The sequence below is a fragment of the Panthera tigris genome, chromosome D2 (genome assembly GCF_018350195.1).
Source record: "Panthera tigris isolate Pti1 chromosome D2, P.tigris_Pti1_mat1.1, whole genome shotgun sequence".
NCBI lineage: Eukaryota > Metazoa > Chordata > Mammalia > Carnivora > Felidae > Panthera > Panthera tigris.
This window is the reverse complement of record NC_056670.1, coordinates 15,095,190-15,111,537: the sequence shown is the minus strand read 5'-3', so window position 1 is coordinate 15,111,537 and position 16,348 is coordinate 15,095,190. Positions and strand designations below refer to the sequence as shown.

The 16,348-nt window shown below is 43.0% G+C and overlaps 1 protein-coding gene across 1 annotated transcript in view; it reads right to left on the bottom strand.

Moving 5' to 3' along the window:
• PCNX2 (pecanex 2) overlaps positions 1-16,348 on the bottom strand; it is a 298,842-nt gene that overhangs the window by 214,018 nt on the left and 68,476 nt on the right. The window contains exons 10-12 of the mRNA XM_042960259.1: positions 11,572-11,717; positions 3,351-3,504; positions 3,232-3,264 (exon numbers count right to left, since the gene is read on the bottom strand). Of these exons, the coding sequence (XP_042816193.1) occupies positions 3,232-3,264; positions 3,351-3,504; positions 11,572-11,717 (333 nt within the window). The remainder of the gene's footprint in view (positions 1-3,231; positions 3,265-3,350; positions 3,505-11,571; positions 11,718-16,348) is intronic.

Here is a 16,348-nt window from a genome sequence, read left to right as displayed (position 1 = left end):
TGTATCAATATTGGCTCACTACTTGCGACAAATGTCACAACTGGATGCAAGAGGTAAATAACAAGTAGGGGAACTGGGTGTGGGGTATGTGGGAACTCTCTGTACTATCTTCCCAAGCGCTCTGTACCTCTAAAGCTGTTCCAAGATCGGAAGCGTATTCGCAAAAATCATTCCCGATGATTTTGTATATAACAGGAAGTGGTACCAAATGTCCTCACTGTATAGTTGCCGTAGTTCACCGAGGAGAACACATAACAAGATACAGCCCTTGCTCTTTGGAGTTGGTACTGTAAGCAACGAAATGATAACTACGCCAAGTGGAAGGAGACAAGGAAAGAAACATTTACAGAGGACTGAGTCACTCGAGGCCCTGCGCCGGGCTCATTACATGTATTGTCCAATCTGCTCGTTCACCAAATCCAACTGAGGCTGCTCTTGTTCACAGTTTAGCCGTAAAAAAGTTGCTAAGATTCGTCAAGTGCTTCCACCGTACTATCGGATACTGTGCTGAGCACCTGAGCACCTTATCTTGTCCAATCCCCTTATGCTCCTCTGTCATGATTTCCTCTCTCACAGACGAAAAACCTGAGATGCAGAGAATTAACTTGCCCAAGATCTCATACTTTGTACATGGTCAGGCTGGATTCAAATCCCTAAATCTGCATGCCACCCCAGCGTTTGTCATGTATCATTTGAAATCACCACCACTGTCATCCCCTGTCGGGGGGAGGGAGGGCGGCGAATGCAGATTCCCAGGCGCTGCCTCAGCCACCCCAACTCAGAATCCCTGCTGCTGCTGGGAAAGACACCTGAGTCTGGCTCTGTGCAGGAGATGCCAGTTTTCTGCTGCCTCTTAACGTATCCTACTGAATTTTGCTTCCCGGGTGATCATCAGTGGTTGCTGTTGGTTAGACCTGTGCACAGATCTGGGTACGCCAGTTAAAAGCTTCCTCGTCCATCCACTGCTTTATTGCCAGTCTGATCCTCAGATGCTGCCAGTATCCACCTGAACCATCACTTTTTAAGCTCTGCTAGACCTGTTTTCTTTTATAACCAGACACATCTCTTTCAGGCCCAGGGTCTACTGTACCGTATCTATCAGCACGTCATTAATTCTGCATTTACATCTGAAATATACAGTGTTATGCAAAACTGTGACTTCTATTTTGCTATCTTCTGGTTTTAACAACTTGCTCAAAATCTGCCACCTGTGTTCTCCAGAAGGAAACAACAAAAAAAAGAGAAGTCGGTCAATCACTCTCAGAGCAAGAAGTGTCTGAATTTATTAATAACCCCTCCCCCTACAATGTACAAAACAATGTCATTTCTGGAAAGCACTTTGGTCCATCTGATGACCGGGGCTGGCGTCGGCAGCAGGCTTGAGAGCCATCTCTGCGCCCAGCCTTGGTCAACTCCCCTGACCATCTCCTTTCTGAGGTCTGCACATTTATAAACTGGAGACAATAAATTTGCCTTCTAAATGCCCACATGGTTCAGTCAGATTGCAAGAGGAAACATTTTGCAGCTACCGTATTTTCTCTCCCCACCAGAACTGTTAAAAAAAAAAAAAAAAAAAAAAAGCCAAATCAAATCAGGGACTAATCTACTTAGAAATCGGTGTACAAGAATTAATAAACAGGTGTCTGGCTATGTCTTACTATGACAGCAAGAGAAGTCATTTCTTAACTCCCTCACTATGACATGCTTGCTTGGGGGAAAGGAATAGCTACTTGACTGAGTCCTCGAGGAGCTAGACCAACATAGACAATATAACTCCAACTTAGAGCGATGACATAGGGTTGTTGCTAACAGACTTGACAAATCCACAGGGATTATGCAGCTGTATTCACCATCCACCTTTACTAGCATGTTCTGCATTATTGCTGAAGGTACATGCGGGAAATGAATGTTTAACAGCACGTAACACCCCTCCCCCAAGTCACCCAGAAAAACGGTGACACTGAGGTGTCATCACTAGAAAGGAGGGTTTATTTACTGAAGCAGAAGGGGAGGACGTGGCATCTAGGGTGGGCTCGAACAAAAAATTTCAGAGTTCCACATCTCTGCTCACTCCAGCTAACCCAGATTTCTGACGATAATCACAACAATACATCTTAATACCCTAATTATGCTGCTTCTACTCATCTTGACATTCAGACTCTGGAATAAAAAGAAGATGTATTATATGTAAACCAATTACGGGGAACAGAGGAATTTAACAAGATAGCAACGTATGCCATGTGATCGTCCAATTATAAGCTTTTCTTAATTACTATGAGCTAAACATGAGCTATCACAGATTTAAAAGCAGTCCTAAATCCTGGATATGAATTTTTTAAAAGCACAATGGAGCTAAGATCAAGCTTCCTTTCTCCGGTTTTCTTGGGGGCCCACAGCTCACCCTAACAAAGAAGAGAAAGCCCTCTAAGAGCTGAGAGGTCCACCGGGCAGGGGATTAGACCAAAGGCATGCGGTAGCCAGGGCACCTGCAGGGACAGTGCCGGACCCTGTCACTTAGCATCCTGCAAGGGAAGGGCGGCTGGGTCAGAGGAAGCTATGTGTGATTCAGAGCTCACGGAAGGATGCCGGAGCACCAACAGGTCAGTATCGGCGAACCCAGCGTCTCAGTTCTAAATGAGCCCAAAATCATGTGGGAGAAAAGTAACAATACTCTCGAAAATGTGGACTAGGAGGAGATCAGCTTCATGTAAAGAGAATAATGGTTCATGCTTACACAACTGATATTACCAATAACGATAGCTCCCACTTACTAAGCAATGTCTATGTTCCAGGCACCGTTTTAAGGAATTTAAACAGATTATTTAATCCCGACAGGCATTTTTATCATCCTTATTTGCATGCAGAGAAACAGAGACATGGCAAGTACATGTATCTTCTTCTGAGTTCAACGTTCAAGCGGAGGAACCAGGAAACAAAAGCAGGCAGTCTGACTGCAGAGCCCGGCCTTCCCACACTGGGCTGCATGGTCTACCCTGACATGAGTCCAGCGGGACAGAAAAGACCCTCGCCACCCTGTACACCCCCCCCCCCACTGCCACTCACACCACGCTCTCAGATCTAGCCTGAAATCGGCAACCATGCATTCATATTTCTATGTATATATTCAATAGATGCACATTGATATATATTTTGCCTCTTGGACAGATTTTGTTCCCCTCTCTTCAACGCAAGCAGACGAGACAAGCTACTTGCCTGTTATTCGAAACTTACGTGTATTGGCGAGGCGGGGTCGGGCTGAACGCTCTAGAACACAAATCAGAAGTGTCTGTGTCATCATCTCATGATTTCAAGGATACATTAGTGATGGTAAGAATTAGATGTGGTCTTGCCTTTAACAGGGAATACTGGCAGCTGGCCATGACAAGGCAGAAGAGGAGCACCCACATGTCTTTGCAAAAGCCTTGGTTCAAGGTCAGAAATCCGAGTAGGGAAACCAGGACAATGAGTAAAACTGCCAGCACATTTTCCTTGACATCTTCAGTTCTGGGGAAAATAAATAAGAACCAAGGAAGTAAAAAGTGAGTCTGTTCCTAAAGATAATACCTGAATGCTTCTAAAATGACTGACATGAACAGAACAGTTTGGCTTTTTAAGCTTTTGAAGCATGCCTTTATATGTGGTAACAGCATTTTAAGGCTTCTTTCTTTCTTTCATTATTCTTGTATTTTATAAGCGAAATCCCTATTTTAATCCCGAACTTCTGTTATTGGAAGAAACGAAATATAACTCCATGAGTCTCTTTGATCACTAAACTGGGTTTCCTGGGGGGAGAACAATTAACTATTCCACCTATGATAGTGAAATGTCTTTCAGACGAAGAGCTGTGCTGGTTCCTTTAAGTGTGGCGGGCGGGAGGTGGGGGGAGGCAGAGGAGGTGCCTTATCACCTGGCTGAAGCAGGAAACCCCTCCTCGATACAATCTCCTCAGCCAGAATCCGCTTCCCAGTTTCAGGAGCTGGAGAGCTGACGTGTAAGAGGGTCTGACTGAGGTGTGTTGTGACCACAGTCTCACTGGGACCGAGAGGGACCTTTGCATAAGAGGTGTGCTCATCCGAAGGTGGGCATGCTGTCGCTGGGTGTGAAGGTAGACAGGGTAAGGGAGCTTTAAGGTGCCGAGACAAGGGGATGAAGGCTGGATCTTGGAGGCTAAGCAGAATGGGGGAGGCAACAAGGGCAGAGGAGGCTGCTAGGCAGGAGAAAGCGGACGGGCCCAAGTGCTTGGCATAGCTTGGCATTGGCAACGTTTGAGGATGGTCAGTGGCTGGGACTATGACTTTAGAGGTGAAAGGCTTGTATGGGAGGAGGCTTTACATGGGAGGGCATAGCGATGGGTGGAAGAGGCAAGGGAGCAAGGGAGAATGGTGTGGCCACAACGTCAGGAGTTCAGATGGGTCATTCCCAAGAAAGCTGAGCATATTGGTTTTTTTAATGTTTATTTATTTATTTTGAAAGAGAGAGAGAGCATGAGTGGGGGAGAGGAGCAGATGGAAAGAGAGAGAGAGAGAGAGAGAGAGAGAGAGAGCAAATCTTAAGCAGGCTCCACGCTCAGCACAGAGCCCAACACGGGGCTTGAACTCACGAACCGTGAGATCATGACCTAAACCGAAATCAAGAGTCGGATGCTCAGCCGAGTCATCCAGGAAGCCCAAGAATGATACGCATATTTTTTTACCTCGCCAATTGTCGCTCAGGAACACACTGATCTGTCCCATTAAATGATTTTCAGAACGGGACAGGTATCTACTGTACTCCTGGCAAGCAGGCACTCCTGTGTTTTTCCAAATTAATATACTTTATTTTGTAAGAGCAGTTTCAGATTCACAGCAAAAGTGAGAGAAAGTACAAAGAGTTCTCGCATAGCCCACCCCGCAAACACGCGCACACACACACACACCCGCCCCCCCCCCCCATTGACATCCCCCACCAGAGTGGTACATTTGTTACTATCGACCAACCAACATTGACACATTGTTATCAACCAAAGTCAGGAGTCTACATTATGGTTCATTCTTGGTGTTGTACATTCTATGGGTTTGGACAAATGTGTAGTGAAATGTATCCACCATTACAGTATCATGTAGATTATTTTTACTGCCCTAAAAATCCTTTTCTGCCTACTTACCCTGCTTTCCCCCAACCTCTGGCAACCACTGATCTTTTTATGTCCCCACAGATTTTCCTTTCCAGAATGTCATACAGTTGGAATCATACAGCGGGTAGCCTTTTCAGGTCAGTTTCTCTCACTTAGTAAGATGCATTCAAGCTTCCTTCATATCTTTATATGGCTTGATAGCTCATTTCTTTTTATCACTGAATACTATTTTAGTATATGGAATACATCCATATGGTGTATGGATGTACCATGGTTTACCCTTTCACCTATTGAAGAACAACTTGGTTGTTTCCGAGTCTTGGCAACTATGAATAAAGCTTCTATAAATATCCATATGTAGGTTTTTGTGTTAGCCAAAGCTTTCAACTCATTTGCACCAAGGAGCATGACTGCTGGGTCCCATGGTAAGAACATGTTCAGTTTTGCAAGAAGCCACCAAGCTATCTTCCAAAATGGCCTTGCCATCTTGGATTCCCTCTAACTATGAAGGGAGTTCCTACTGTTCCACATCCTCGGCTACACTTGGTGTGGTTGGTGCTTTGGATTTGGCCATGCTAATCGGGGTGCAGTACATATCACTATTGTTTACCTTTGTAATTCCCCAATGATACGACGTGGAATGTCACTGCATATGCTTATTTGCTACCTGTATATCTCCTTTGGTGAGGTGTCTGTTCATACCTTTTGCTTATTTTTTAATCAGGCACTTGAGATGTATAGAAGTAAGACACATAGAAATGTGAAGAACTCAGATATTATCATGCTCAAGTTGAAAGTTAAAAGAAAAAAAAACAACTCCTGGGGGGACCAAGATTCCTCCTTTGGTGGAAAGGAAAATTTATGGGATTTTTGTTTTTTTGTTTGTTTTCCACTATGTGCTTTTTATAGAGCTGAATATATTTTGTTAGTTCAGGTCCATAAAATCCGTTATGTAGTTTTTAGTGTGCTCATAACATTTCAATGTATACTTAAAGATATCTAAAGCTTAGGAAAATTTTTTTAAATCAAAAATTTCAGTTAAATGACCAGACATTTTTCCTATTTAGGAGGGAAAACTAACGTTCCTGAAAAATATTCCCCCCCACCACCGGTTTCTCCCCCAGCACGACTCCATTCCTCTGCCCCAGCACCCCATGACTCCACTCTCACGGCTCCTTATGCATCTGTATTTCAATATCGGGTTAAAAAGTTTACTCACTGGGCAAGGACTTCTGTGATTGAGGCAGTACAGATAAGTCAGAAAGATTTATCTGGCAGAGGCTGACAAGATGCACTGGAGAGGAAATAGAGCAGAGTGGGATAAACAACACTCCAGGGGAGGAGGAACGAGGGCCTGAGAGGGCAGTGGGAAACTGGAGAGGCAATGTGATGTCAAGACACAGCACAGAGCAGGGCAGAAAGGAGTGGATTGTGCACAGTGAAAGGCTGGCTGAAAGAACAAAGAAGGTCTCAAGATTTCAATGTGGGGAAGAAAGGATCATGGCAACATCAACGGCAGAAGTTGGGAAGGGGAGCTGGTTTGCGAAGGGAGGTTGATTTGTTTGGTCGCTCAAGAGGGCTCAGCACTGCTCCAGAGGCTTGGAATACATCACTGAGCAGAACTTTCGGAGCCCTCCTTCCAGAGGGCCATGGCATGAAATAAGTAATGCGCACACTGCACAAGGATATTAGACAGCATTCGAGGATGATTCACGCAATCAAAAAATGATCAGAACAAGGTGAGAAGAACTGTGGCGGTGGGGGTGGGGAACTGCTGTAATTTTAAGCAGGAAGGTCAGGCTAAGCCCCACAGAGAAGTGCTACTTGAAAGGCGAGGGGGATGGCCACGCAGATATCTGAGAGGAGAGGAGAGGGAACAGACAATGCAAAGGCCTCAAGGCTGGAGGAACGCCTGGCTTGGTGAAGAATGGCAGGAAGACCAGTGTGGGTGGGAAGGAGTCCATGGCAGTAGCAGGAAGTGAGGTCAGAGAGCAAAGCAGTGGCTAGATCATGGGGACTCTGAGGCATTCTGAGCACTTTGGCTTTCATTCATGAGTGAAATGGGGGGCACCGCAGGGTGGTCAGCAGAACAGCATGTTACAATATTGTGCAGGGAGGGGGGCACCTAGGTGGCTCCATTGGTTAAGCGTCTGACTCTTGATCTCTACTCAGGTCGTGATCTCACGGTTCGTGGGATCGAGCCCCATGTCAGGCTCTGTGCCGACAGTGCAGAGCCTGCTTGGGATTCTCTCTCTCCCTCTCTGCCCCTCCCCACCCCGTCTCTCTCCAAATAAATAAATAAACTCAAAAAAAAAAAAAAAGAAAAAAACAGTGCACAGGGAGAACAGGTAGAGGCAGGAGATGCTATTGCAGTGGCCCTGATGAGAGACAAAGGTAGCTCAGACAAGGGTGGTCACATGAAAGGTGGGAAGATGTAGCAGATACATCTGGAGAAACAGTGAACACGATTCCCTGTGAGAGGCTGACTGAGGGTGTAAAAGAAAAGAAGATACAAGGTTGACTCCAAGATGTTTAACCTGAGAAATTAGAAGGATGGGGTTGTCGTCAGCTGAGGTGGGGAAGACAGCTGGTGGAGCAGACGGGAGACGGGGCAGTGGTAAAGAACTCAGTTTTGGACTGTGGTCATGAGATGTCAGGCTGGTAGATGGAGAGACAAGTCTGCAATTCAGGAGGTAGGTCCAAATCTTAGTTGTTGGCACCTCGGCGGTATTTAAAGCCATGAGACTAAATGCAATCACTAAAGAAAAGAGGGTAGACAGAGAAAGAAAGGAGACCGAGACCAAGGGCCGTGAAGCACCCAAAATCAAGGGGGTCAGGAGGCAGAGGCTACCTGCACGGGTGACTGTCCCGTGAAGCAGTAACCAGCTAGGCAGAAGGAAAACCAAGAGAGGGCTGGATCCTGGAAGCCAAGAGAGGAAGCATACCAAGGAGGAGGATCGACTCTGTCAAAGGTGGTAAGTGGGTCTAGTAAAATGATGACTGACCAGTGAAGTCAACGGTGACCTTGACAAGTGCAGTGTTGGAGTCGGGAAGCAAACATATGGGTTTATGAGAAAATGAGAGAAGAGAGAAGACAAACAAGCACAGGCAGCTCTTCACGGAGTTTTGCTGCAAAAGAGCACAGAGATACCAGACAGTGGTTGGCGGGAAAGTGGGCCAAAAGGACTTTCGAGGATGGGAGAGATGAGAGCGTGTTCTCAAGATGGCGACACTGACAATGAGATTGTTTGAAGAGCACGAACGATTCTCCCCCTACTTGTTACGGGGCTGCCTCCTCGCCTTATATCTATCTTGGTTTGCATGTTTCCTCCTCAGGAAACACTTCCGCAACCACCTGTTCTGACGTGGTGTCCCTTGTCCCCCACTTTCCTCTACCCCAGGCCTTTATGTGTGTCCTTCACGGCACCTATTCCACTCTATTTCAGCCTGTCTCATGCAGTAGAATACAAGCCCCGTGAGGGTAGGGACCACACCTGTTCCACTCACTGCTCTGTTCTCAGTGCCCAGTGCAGAGCCTCACATGGAGCAAGTGCCTGCGGTTTGGGTGGTTTTTCCTTTTACTAAATTTGTTGAATTAATGAAAAAATGAATAAAACGATGCCCAGACGGGCAGCTTTTTATTTTAGCTTTTTATTTTATTTTAGATCGTAACTAGAGAAATGAAAATAAAACCTATGTGTTTTGCATGATGGGGTAATAGCAGAATAAAAAATGTATAAGAGAAAATAAAGGAGATTAAGGACAAGTCCAAAAACACCTGAGTAGAATGAATGCCAAACCAAAAGCAAATAGATGTTGAAATCACAGGAACCGTGAAGGTACAATCAGAGAATAAGGAAGTATTTTCAAGGAAAATCAGCCTGAGTTCCAGAGTAAAGTTGAAAATTATGAAGCAGAAAGCCTTAAGCTATGAGAGTTTATAGCAATGATTAGCTCAATTTCAGTGCTTTTAATTCACCAATTTCTTCTACTTCCTGCTCAACCCTTACGGTTTGTTTTTTATTATGCATAACTTCCTTATAAACTTTAATTTGGCAACTCAAGTTCATTAATCCATGGGGGATTTTAAATATAATGTCCCCCAATGAATGTCAAAAGGTAATTTATTGATGCCTTTTGGAATTTTACAATCATCATAAAAAATGTATTGTGTAAGTTCCTGCTTTCTTAAACAGGCCTTTCAGATCATAACTGTCCTCACAAAGAAGGTGAGCTGGCGAGGGATGCCATAATACAGCCCTACACTGTACTCAAGGCCATGCTGAAGTGGTGACTTCTCACTCCTAGAATCTGTATTGTCACAAAGCTCCCAGGTGATTCTGGTCCACGGTCCTGTTTGGGGAATACACTCTCCCTGCAAAGGTCCCAAGCTGCTTGGTTTTTCTAGGTTAGTGTTTGGGCTTTTCTTCCTCTGTGCTTGCTGTCAGTTCGGGCCTCATGTCGTCTGATCTCCCCTCTTAATTGACCGTGAACTGGAAAACCAGATCCCCACGTATGCTGGGAGATGCCTGAAAGTAGGCTGATATGGGCTCTGAAAACAGGATGATTTCCCCTACGAATTAAGGGCCTAAATGTGTCTGGACTTGACAGCATCTACTTTGGCTACACTAATTTTATTTTATTTTTATTTATTTTTCTTCTTTCTGGGTTCTGGGCCACATTCCAGGTCATAATAACAGCAACAGCAGCTAATATTTAAAGGACACTTTCCATAGCTAATTTTATTTAAACCTCATAATCTCCCTGTATATAGATGATCCCCATTTAGCAGACAGGAAGCTGAGGAACAGGGAGGTTTCACAGTCATCCTTAGATCACAGCACGGGTAAGTGGTGGCACGGGGCTTGATCCCCAGGGGCTCCCTGTACCAGCTGAGCGACCCATGCCTAAGAACGTAATGCTGTCTCTACAAATCCCTTAACACTGAATTCAAACCCACTGCAACAGAAGCGATTAAAACTATAAAACTGTAAACTTTTTAAAACTGTAATAATCCTCATCATCCTTTTCCAGACTTTAATTAGATTTTCAGTTAATCTGTTGCCACTGAGTGCATTTAAATAATGTACACCTAGAAATGTACAGAAACATTTGTTTTTAATATGAAGGGCTAACACGAGGTGGTCCAACTTTCAGCAATTCCTTTTAAACAGAAAAAGAAATTAATATTTAAAAAAAAAAAACCCTAAAACTAACTCATCTAACAGGATGTGTTATTTTGGATGATTCCAGTTATGTTTGAAATGTTCATCTTAAGTGTGTGCCTCTGGGGTGACGTAGTGTTGTTAGAAAAACCATTATAACTCCATTCCCTGACTTGTGGGTCCTGAAATTTACTGTTGTAATTTTGCATGACTATAGTTTTTTAGTAAGACATTACTATAACAATCAGTCACTGAGGGACCAACCATAGGATGGCAGGCAATCAGCTTTCCCGCCGCCCCCACTGGCTGGCATTTAACTGTGAAACCACATTTGCTGATGACAGTGTCAGTAAAGGCATGTTGAATCTTCTTTCCTTTTTTAAATGTTTATTTATTTTTGAGAGAGAAAGAGAGAGCAAAGGAGCAGCAGAGAGAAGGGGACAGAGGATCCGAGGCGGGCTCTGCACTGACAGCAGAGAGCCTGATGCAGGGCTCGAACTCACAAACCATGAGATGGCGACCTGAGCCAAAGTCAGACGCTTAACTGACTGAGCCACCCAGGTGCCTCAAGCCATCTTCGATTTTCAAACCAACACTCCCATCAGAACTGCACAGCCCCTGAAGATGAAAATCCCGTCCTTTGTATATCGTGAGGTCGGGGGCAGGGATGGATATGGGAAGTTCCCAACCCGGGCCCGTCTCCACCGTGCTTTAACTAACTGGACCTTCTCCCTCCCTCTTCTCCCTCCCCGCCCAACGACTGCATCTCCAACCCTGCGTTTCATCTTCACAAACAATGGAAAGAAGAGACGAGAAAGAGTAAAGCGTTTAAAGGAGAGATTAATGTTCCACTTAGTGTATCTCAGACAAGAGTGAGAAGTAGCCTCAGCTGTTGAGGAGAAAAGCTAGAAATCACAGGGCTCCATCCGCCCTCCTCTCCCCCTGCCCGCATCCAGTCAGCCAGGCCCCACACTACCCATGAACCCCAAGCCCTCCTACAAAAATGTGGCAAACCGTGAATAGACCAACACATAATACTGTCCCCAGAGCCGACCTTAAATCTGAACAGTGTTCCCCCAATTCTCTAATCTCCTACTGTAATTGCTAAATTACAATTTCTCCAGTGGTCAAGATCTCACGGCTTCGCCTTTGGGTTTGCAGCACAAAAGGCATACCTCTTGAAAATGTTCCAGAGAACCTTAGCAAGTGGCAATTTCTTTTTTATAAGCATGTGAGTGCCCTGTTATGCCCCCATTGTGTCTTCTCCGTACGTTTGCATGCTCAGTGGCTTACCGATCAAGTAACGCCAACAAGGTAAGTCGATCATACCAGACTTTAATCCACTTGCCAGGGAAAATGATAAACTTGTAAAACTGCTCTCGGTTAAATTTTCCTTGTGTTGAAGAACATGACGAGTCTTCCAGATCCTGACTCAGATGCTTTTACATACCAAAAGAAACAACAGAGAAAGGGTTTCATACTGACATGTTATTGTCATAAACGTACCTCATAATAAAACAGTATAGAAAGCAGATGTTCAAATTCTGAAATGTAAACCAACATATTTCATTAAAAAGGGTACTATAAGAGAAAGATAATGATCAACAAAAAGGGTCTTTCTTACCAACACACTTCCATTCCATTATAATGTACCATTAAATTTATGCTACTCCCATCAAAACACTGATGTTAATCAAGGCCAAGAAACTGCCATGAAAATAGTTCTCATAAAAGATCAGAATTTAACTAAAGATCTTAAATGGATTAATTTTTTAAAGATATGTTATTTAATGCAACATCAGAATAAATATTTAAATTTTACTAAGAGTAAAAAAATTTTCATTGCCAATTTTGTAGGTCATTGGTGAGGCCTGATATAAGAAAAAACGGAAATATCTATAGAAAAAATCTAAACCAATAAAATAGAAACAGGAAAATTTAATTCCAGATTCAAAATGTTTTAAGCCCAGATTCATTTCTGGTTGGCTCTAATCTTGTGGAGAAGAATTTAATTTTGAAAAGAAAATTCCTCTTCATTGATTCGTCTAACATACTTAATGAGTAACTCTTCTGAGCCCGGCACAAGGTTGGGAATAGGAAAATAAAAAAGAATACGGTGGACTCAGTCTGTGGCAGCCTATTGCCTGTAAGAAGACACCTCTTAGACATTCAACTGTCTCACAGACTCAAAACCAGATGCTGAATGCATGCCAGGGCCCGACATGGGACTAAATCCCAGAAAACGTGAGATCATGACCTGACACAAAATCAAGAGTCAGATGCTTAGCCAACTGAGCCACCCAGGTGCCCCTAGGGTACCATGCTTTTTAAAAATGAATAGTTTCATTCAATATTGAATCAATGCAAATACATATCTTTTAAATGTGTGTAGAGTATTAAAAAAACCCACGAACCCCAATTGAGTGAATAGCTGTGTGGCTATCACCCAGTATAACAAAAAGGGCATTACCGCTAGCATAGAAGTTCCCTGGGGGCCACACCGCGGACACCTCTCCTTCCCTATTCCTTCAGGGATCATCACTGTCCTGAGTTTGGTGTTTATCATTCCTTTTGTTTTCTTCTGTTTTACTCTGCTTATTACATCCATAACTTCTATACTGTTTATGTTTTTGAACCTCGTGGATATGAAACCACAGCCTATGTATGCTTCTGCAACTCGCCTTTGTTCCCTTCCATTCCACATTATGTTCCTGAGCCTGATCCATGCTGTTTTACAGCTGTGGCATCTATTTTCACAGTTGAATAATATTGCATTATACGGACATGCCATAATTTACTTATCTGCTTTACTGTTGGATATTTAGGGTCTTTTTTTTTTTCAAAAAAAATTTTTTTTACTATTACACTGCTATGAACATTTTTGGAAATGTCTCCTGGTACATATGTGCAAGGATTTCTTTAGAACAGACACCTAACATACACTTAGGAATGGAATTGCTAAGAATGCAAATGTTCAGCTGTACCACACGTTCAGCTTTACTAGGAAGCAAATGGACGCTTCCAGAAAGCGCACAAATGCAATTACTGGATATGGAAATGTTCAATTTACTAGAAAACACCTTGGAAAAATAAGATTTCTAAAGTGATTCTATCAGTCTGTACTCCCACTAACAGCAGACAAACATCGTGTCGCTCCCCATCCGCACCAACATTTGATAGCATCAGGTACTTTTTAGTTGTTGCTAATCTGGCATATAAAATATTTCAAATTTATTCTAATTTGCATTTCCCTCATTATTAATGAAGTTGAGCATCTTCGTCCACTTTTAGTTTTTGGCTGCTTGTTTGTCTTTTATTAGCTTATATGTGTCTACGTGTGCATGTGTGTGTATATATGCATATATGTACCCATATGGTCAAGACCTTTATTAATCATGCGTGTTACAGATATTTTCCCAGTTTATGGCTTCTCTTTTCACTTTCCTTATGGTGTTACTGATAAACAGGTGTTCTTAATCTAAGTGAAATCTCATTTATCCATTTTTTCCTGTAAAGTACAAAAGTTTTGCACTTTTGGTACCTTGTTTATCAAATCCCTTTCTACCCAGAGTCGTAAGGGTATTTGATTATATAATTGTACTTAAAATTATATACTTTGCCTTTCACATTTAAGTTATGCATCTACCAGGGGTTTCTGTACATGATATGAGATAAGGGTCTGTTTTCTTTCCCATAAAGAACACTATTGTCACAGCGCCATTTACTAAAATGTTTGTCCCTTCCTCACCAGTTTGCCAAGGCACTAATGCCTGTATCTGTGGGTTATCTTAAACTTTAAATTTTAAATTATATTTGCTTTGTTGCTCTTCCCTTCATCTCCTCTGGAACTCCGACAAGGAAAACAGTAAACCTTCTTGTCCTGACCTCCATGCTTCTTTCCTTTTTTTTTTTTTTTTTAAATAAATTTCTTTTTTTTTAATGTTTATTTATTTATTTATTTAGAGAGAGAGAGAGAGAGAGAGAGAGAAGGAGAGAACAGGGGAGGGGCAGAGAGAAAGGGAGAGAGGGAAGGAATCCCAAGCAGGCTCTGCACAGTCAGCGCAGAGCCAGACATGGAGCTCGAACCCACGAATGGTAAGATCGTGACCTGAGTTGAAATCAAGAGTCAGATGCTTAACCGACTGAGACACCCAGATGCCCCTGACCTCTACGCTTCTTAACCTTCTTTCCTATTTACCTCTTCATCTCTTGGTGCTACACGTACATAATTGTTTCAGATCTTACGTGTCAAATCTCCCATTAAATCCCTTAAAGATTTATTTTTATTATATATGGGTCATTTCTAGTATCTGGTGCTTTTTCAGATCTTTTTGGTCATTATGTGGCCTTTTGCTTCTGACATTTGCAATCCCTTCTTTTATTTCTTTTATACACGTGAAACATTCTTAATCCATATTCTGAATCTGATCATTACAACTTCTAAATCCACTGAGAGTCTGTTTCTGCTTTCTGTTGACTTTGCTGGCTCTTATTCATGGTCTCATGTTTTCTAATATATTTTATAACTTTTCACTTAATCATATTTTCCTTGGATCTTTATTTGAATGAATTCCTTGACAGCAATATTAAAGCTGTGCTCTTCAGGATTAAAATTCGCCTTTGTTTCTGCTAGGCACGAGAATGCAATACCAAGCTGGCACCATCTTAACATAAACTCTTTGTGTGAGGTGTTTGGATCAGCCATGTGATCCAGGATGAATAAGGGCTGCAAACCCACACCAAAGTTTGAGGCAGGCAGCTTTCTATGCAGTCCCCTTAGTGGGGATGGTGTTGACAGAGTGTGTTTAGTTAGTCCTAAGAGTGGGATGTGGCTTCTTGGAGTCCCAGATTAAGTGGAGAGGCTCCTGTTAGACTTGCCACATCGTGCTGTTTGCCATTCTCTGTGCAGAGGCCATTAAAGACAAAGCCCCCATCGATCTCCTTTGCTGTTGGCCATTGCTTTTCAGGAAGACTTTTCTGGACACCCCAGTTCCCTGTAGATCTTCTATTTCTAGCCTGTTTTTGTTTTTGTTTTTTTTGCAATTGTGCTTAAAAACAAAAAAGCAACAACACAGAATTTACCATCTTAACCATTTGTAAGTGTACCATTCAGTAGTATTAACAATATCCATATTGTTATACAACAGATCTCTAGAACTTTTTCATCTTCCCAAACTGAAACTCCATCTCCATTAAATACTGACTCCCCATTCTGCGCCCAGCCCGATAACCACCTTCCTGCTTTCTGTCTATGTTTTTGACTACTGTAGGTACTGCCAGTAAGTGGAATCATACAGAATTTGTCCTTTTGTGATTGGCTTATTTCATTTAGTATAATGTCCTCAAGGTTCATCTATGTTGTAGTCTGTGTCAGACTTCCTCCCTCTTTAAGGTTGAGTATTCCATTGTAAGGATGTACCACATTTTGTTTATGCGTTCATCTGTCGATGGACACTTGGGTCGCTTCCACCCCCTGGCTATTGGTAAGAATGCTGCTATGAGCATGGGCGTGGAAATATCTGTTTGAGTCCCTGCTTTAATTCTTTTGGATATATACCCAGAAGTGAAAGTCCTAGCTCATTCTAATCTGTACTTTTATTTGTTTGCTTTGGCTCTGTATTCTTCCAAACAGGATTTAAGATAGGCTGTAATTTCCTGTAGGCTGACTCCCATAAGACACAGGAGACTGGTAAGAAGGGCCGAGACCAGGAAAGGGATGAGGACAGTAAAGAAGACAGCCTTGGAGGGGGAGCTGCTATTGAAAGGTCGCACACATTTCTCCTTGAGTTATAAAGCAGAAGGTTATACTTGGGCCGATTTTTTTTCCTAATTCAGTGAAAGTCACTGGTGTCAAAGTGCCTGGCACGCATATGGGCAGTGCACCTGCTTCACTGGAGCCCACAGCAGAGCTCTCCGAGGAGGCCAATTTTACCACCTCTTTGTTCCCAGATGCTAATTCACTGACTCAGCTATGGAACATGAAGTTATTCAGATCATAAAATATTAATTCAAAAGGCCCTGCCAGGGACAGCTGGTCCATCATGAAGGCAGTATACAGGGTGGCCGCATA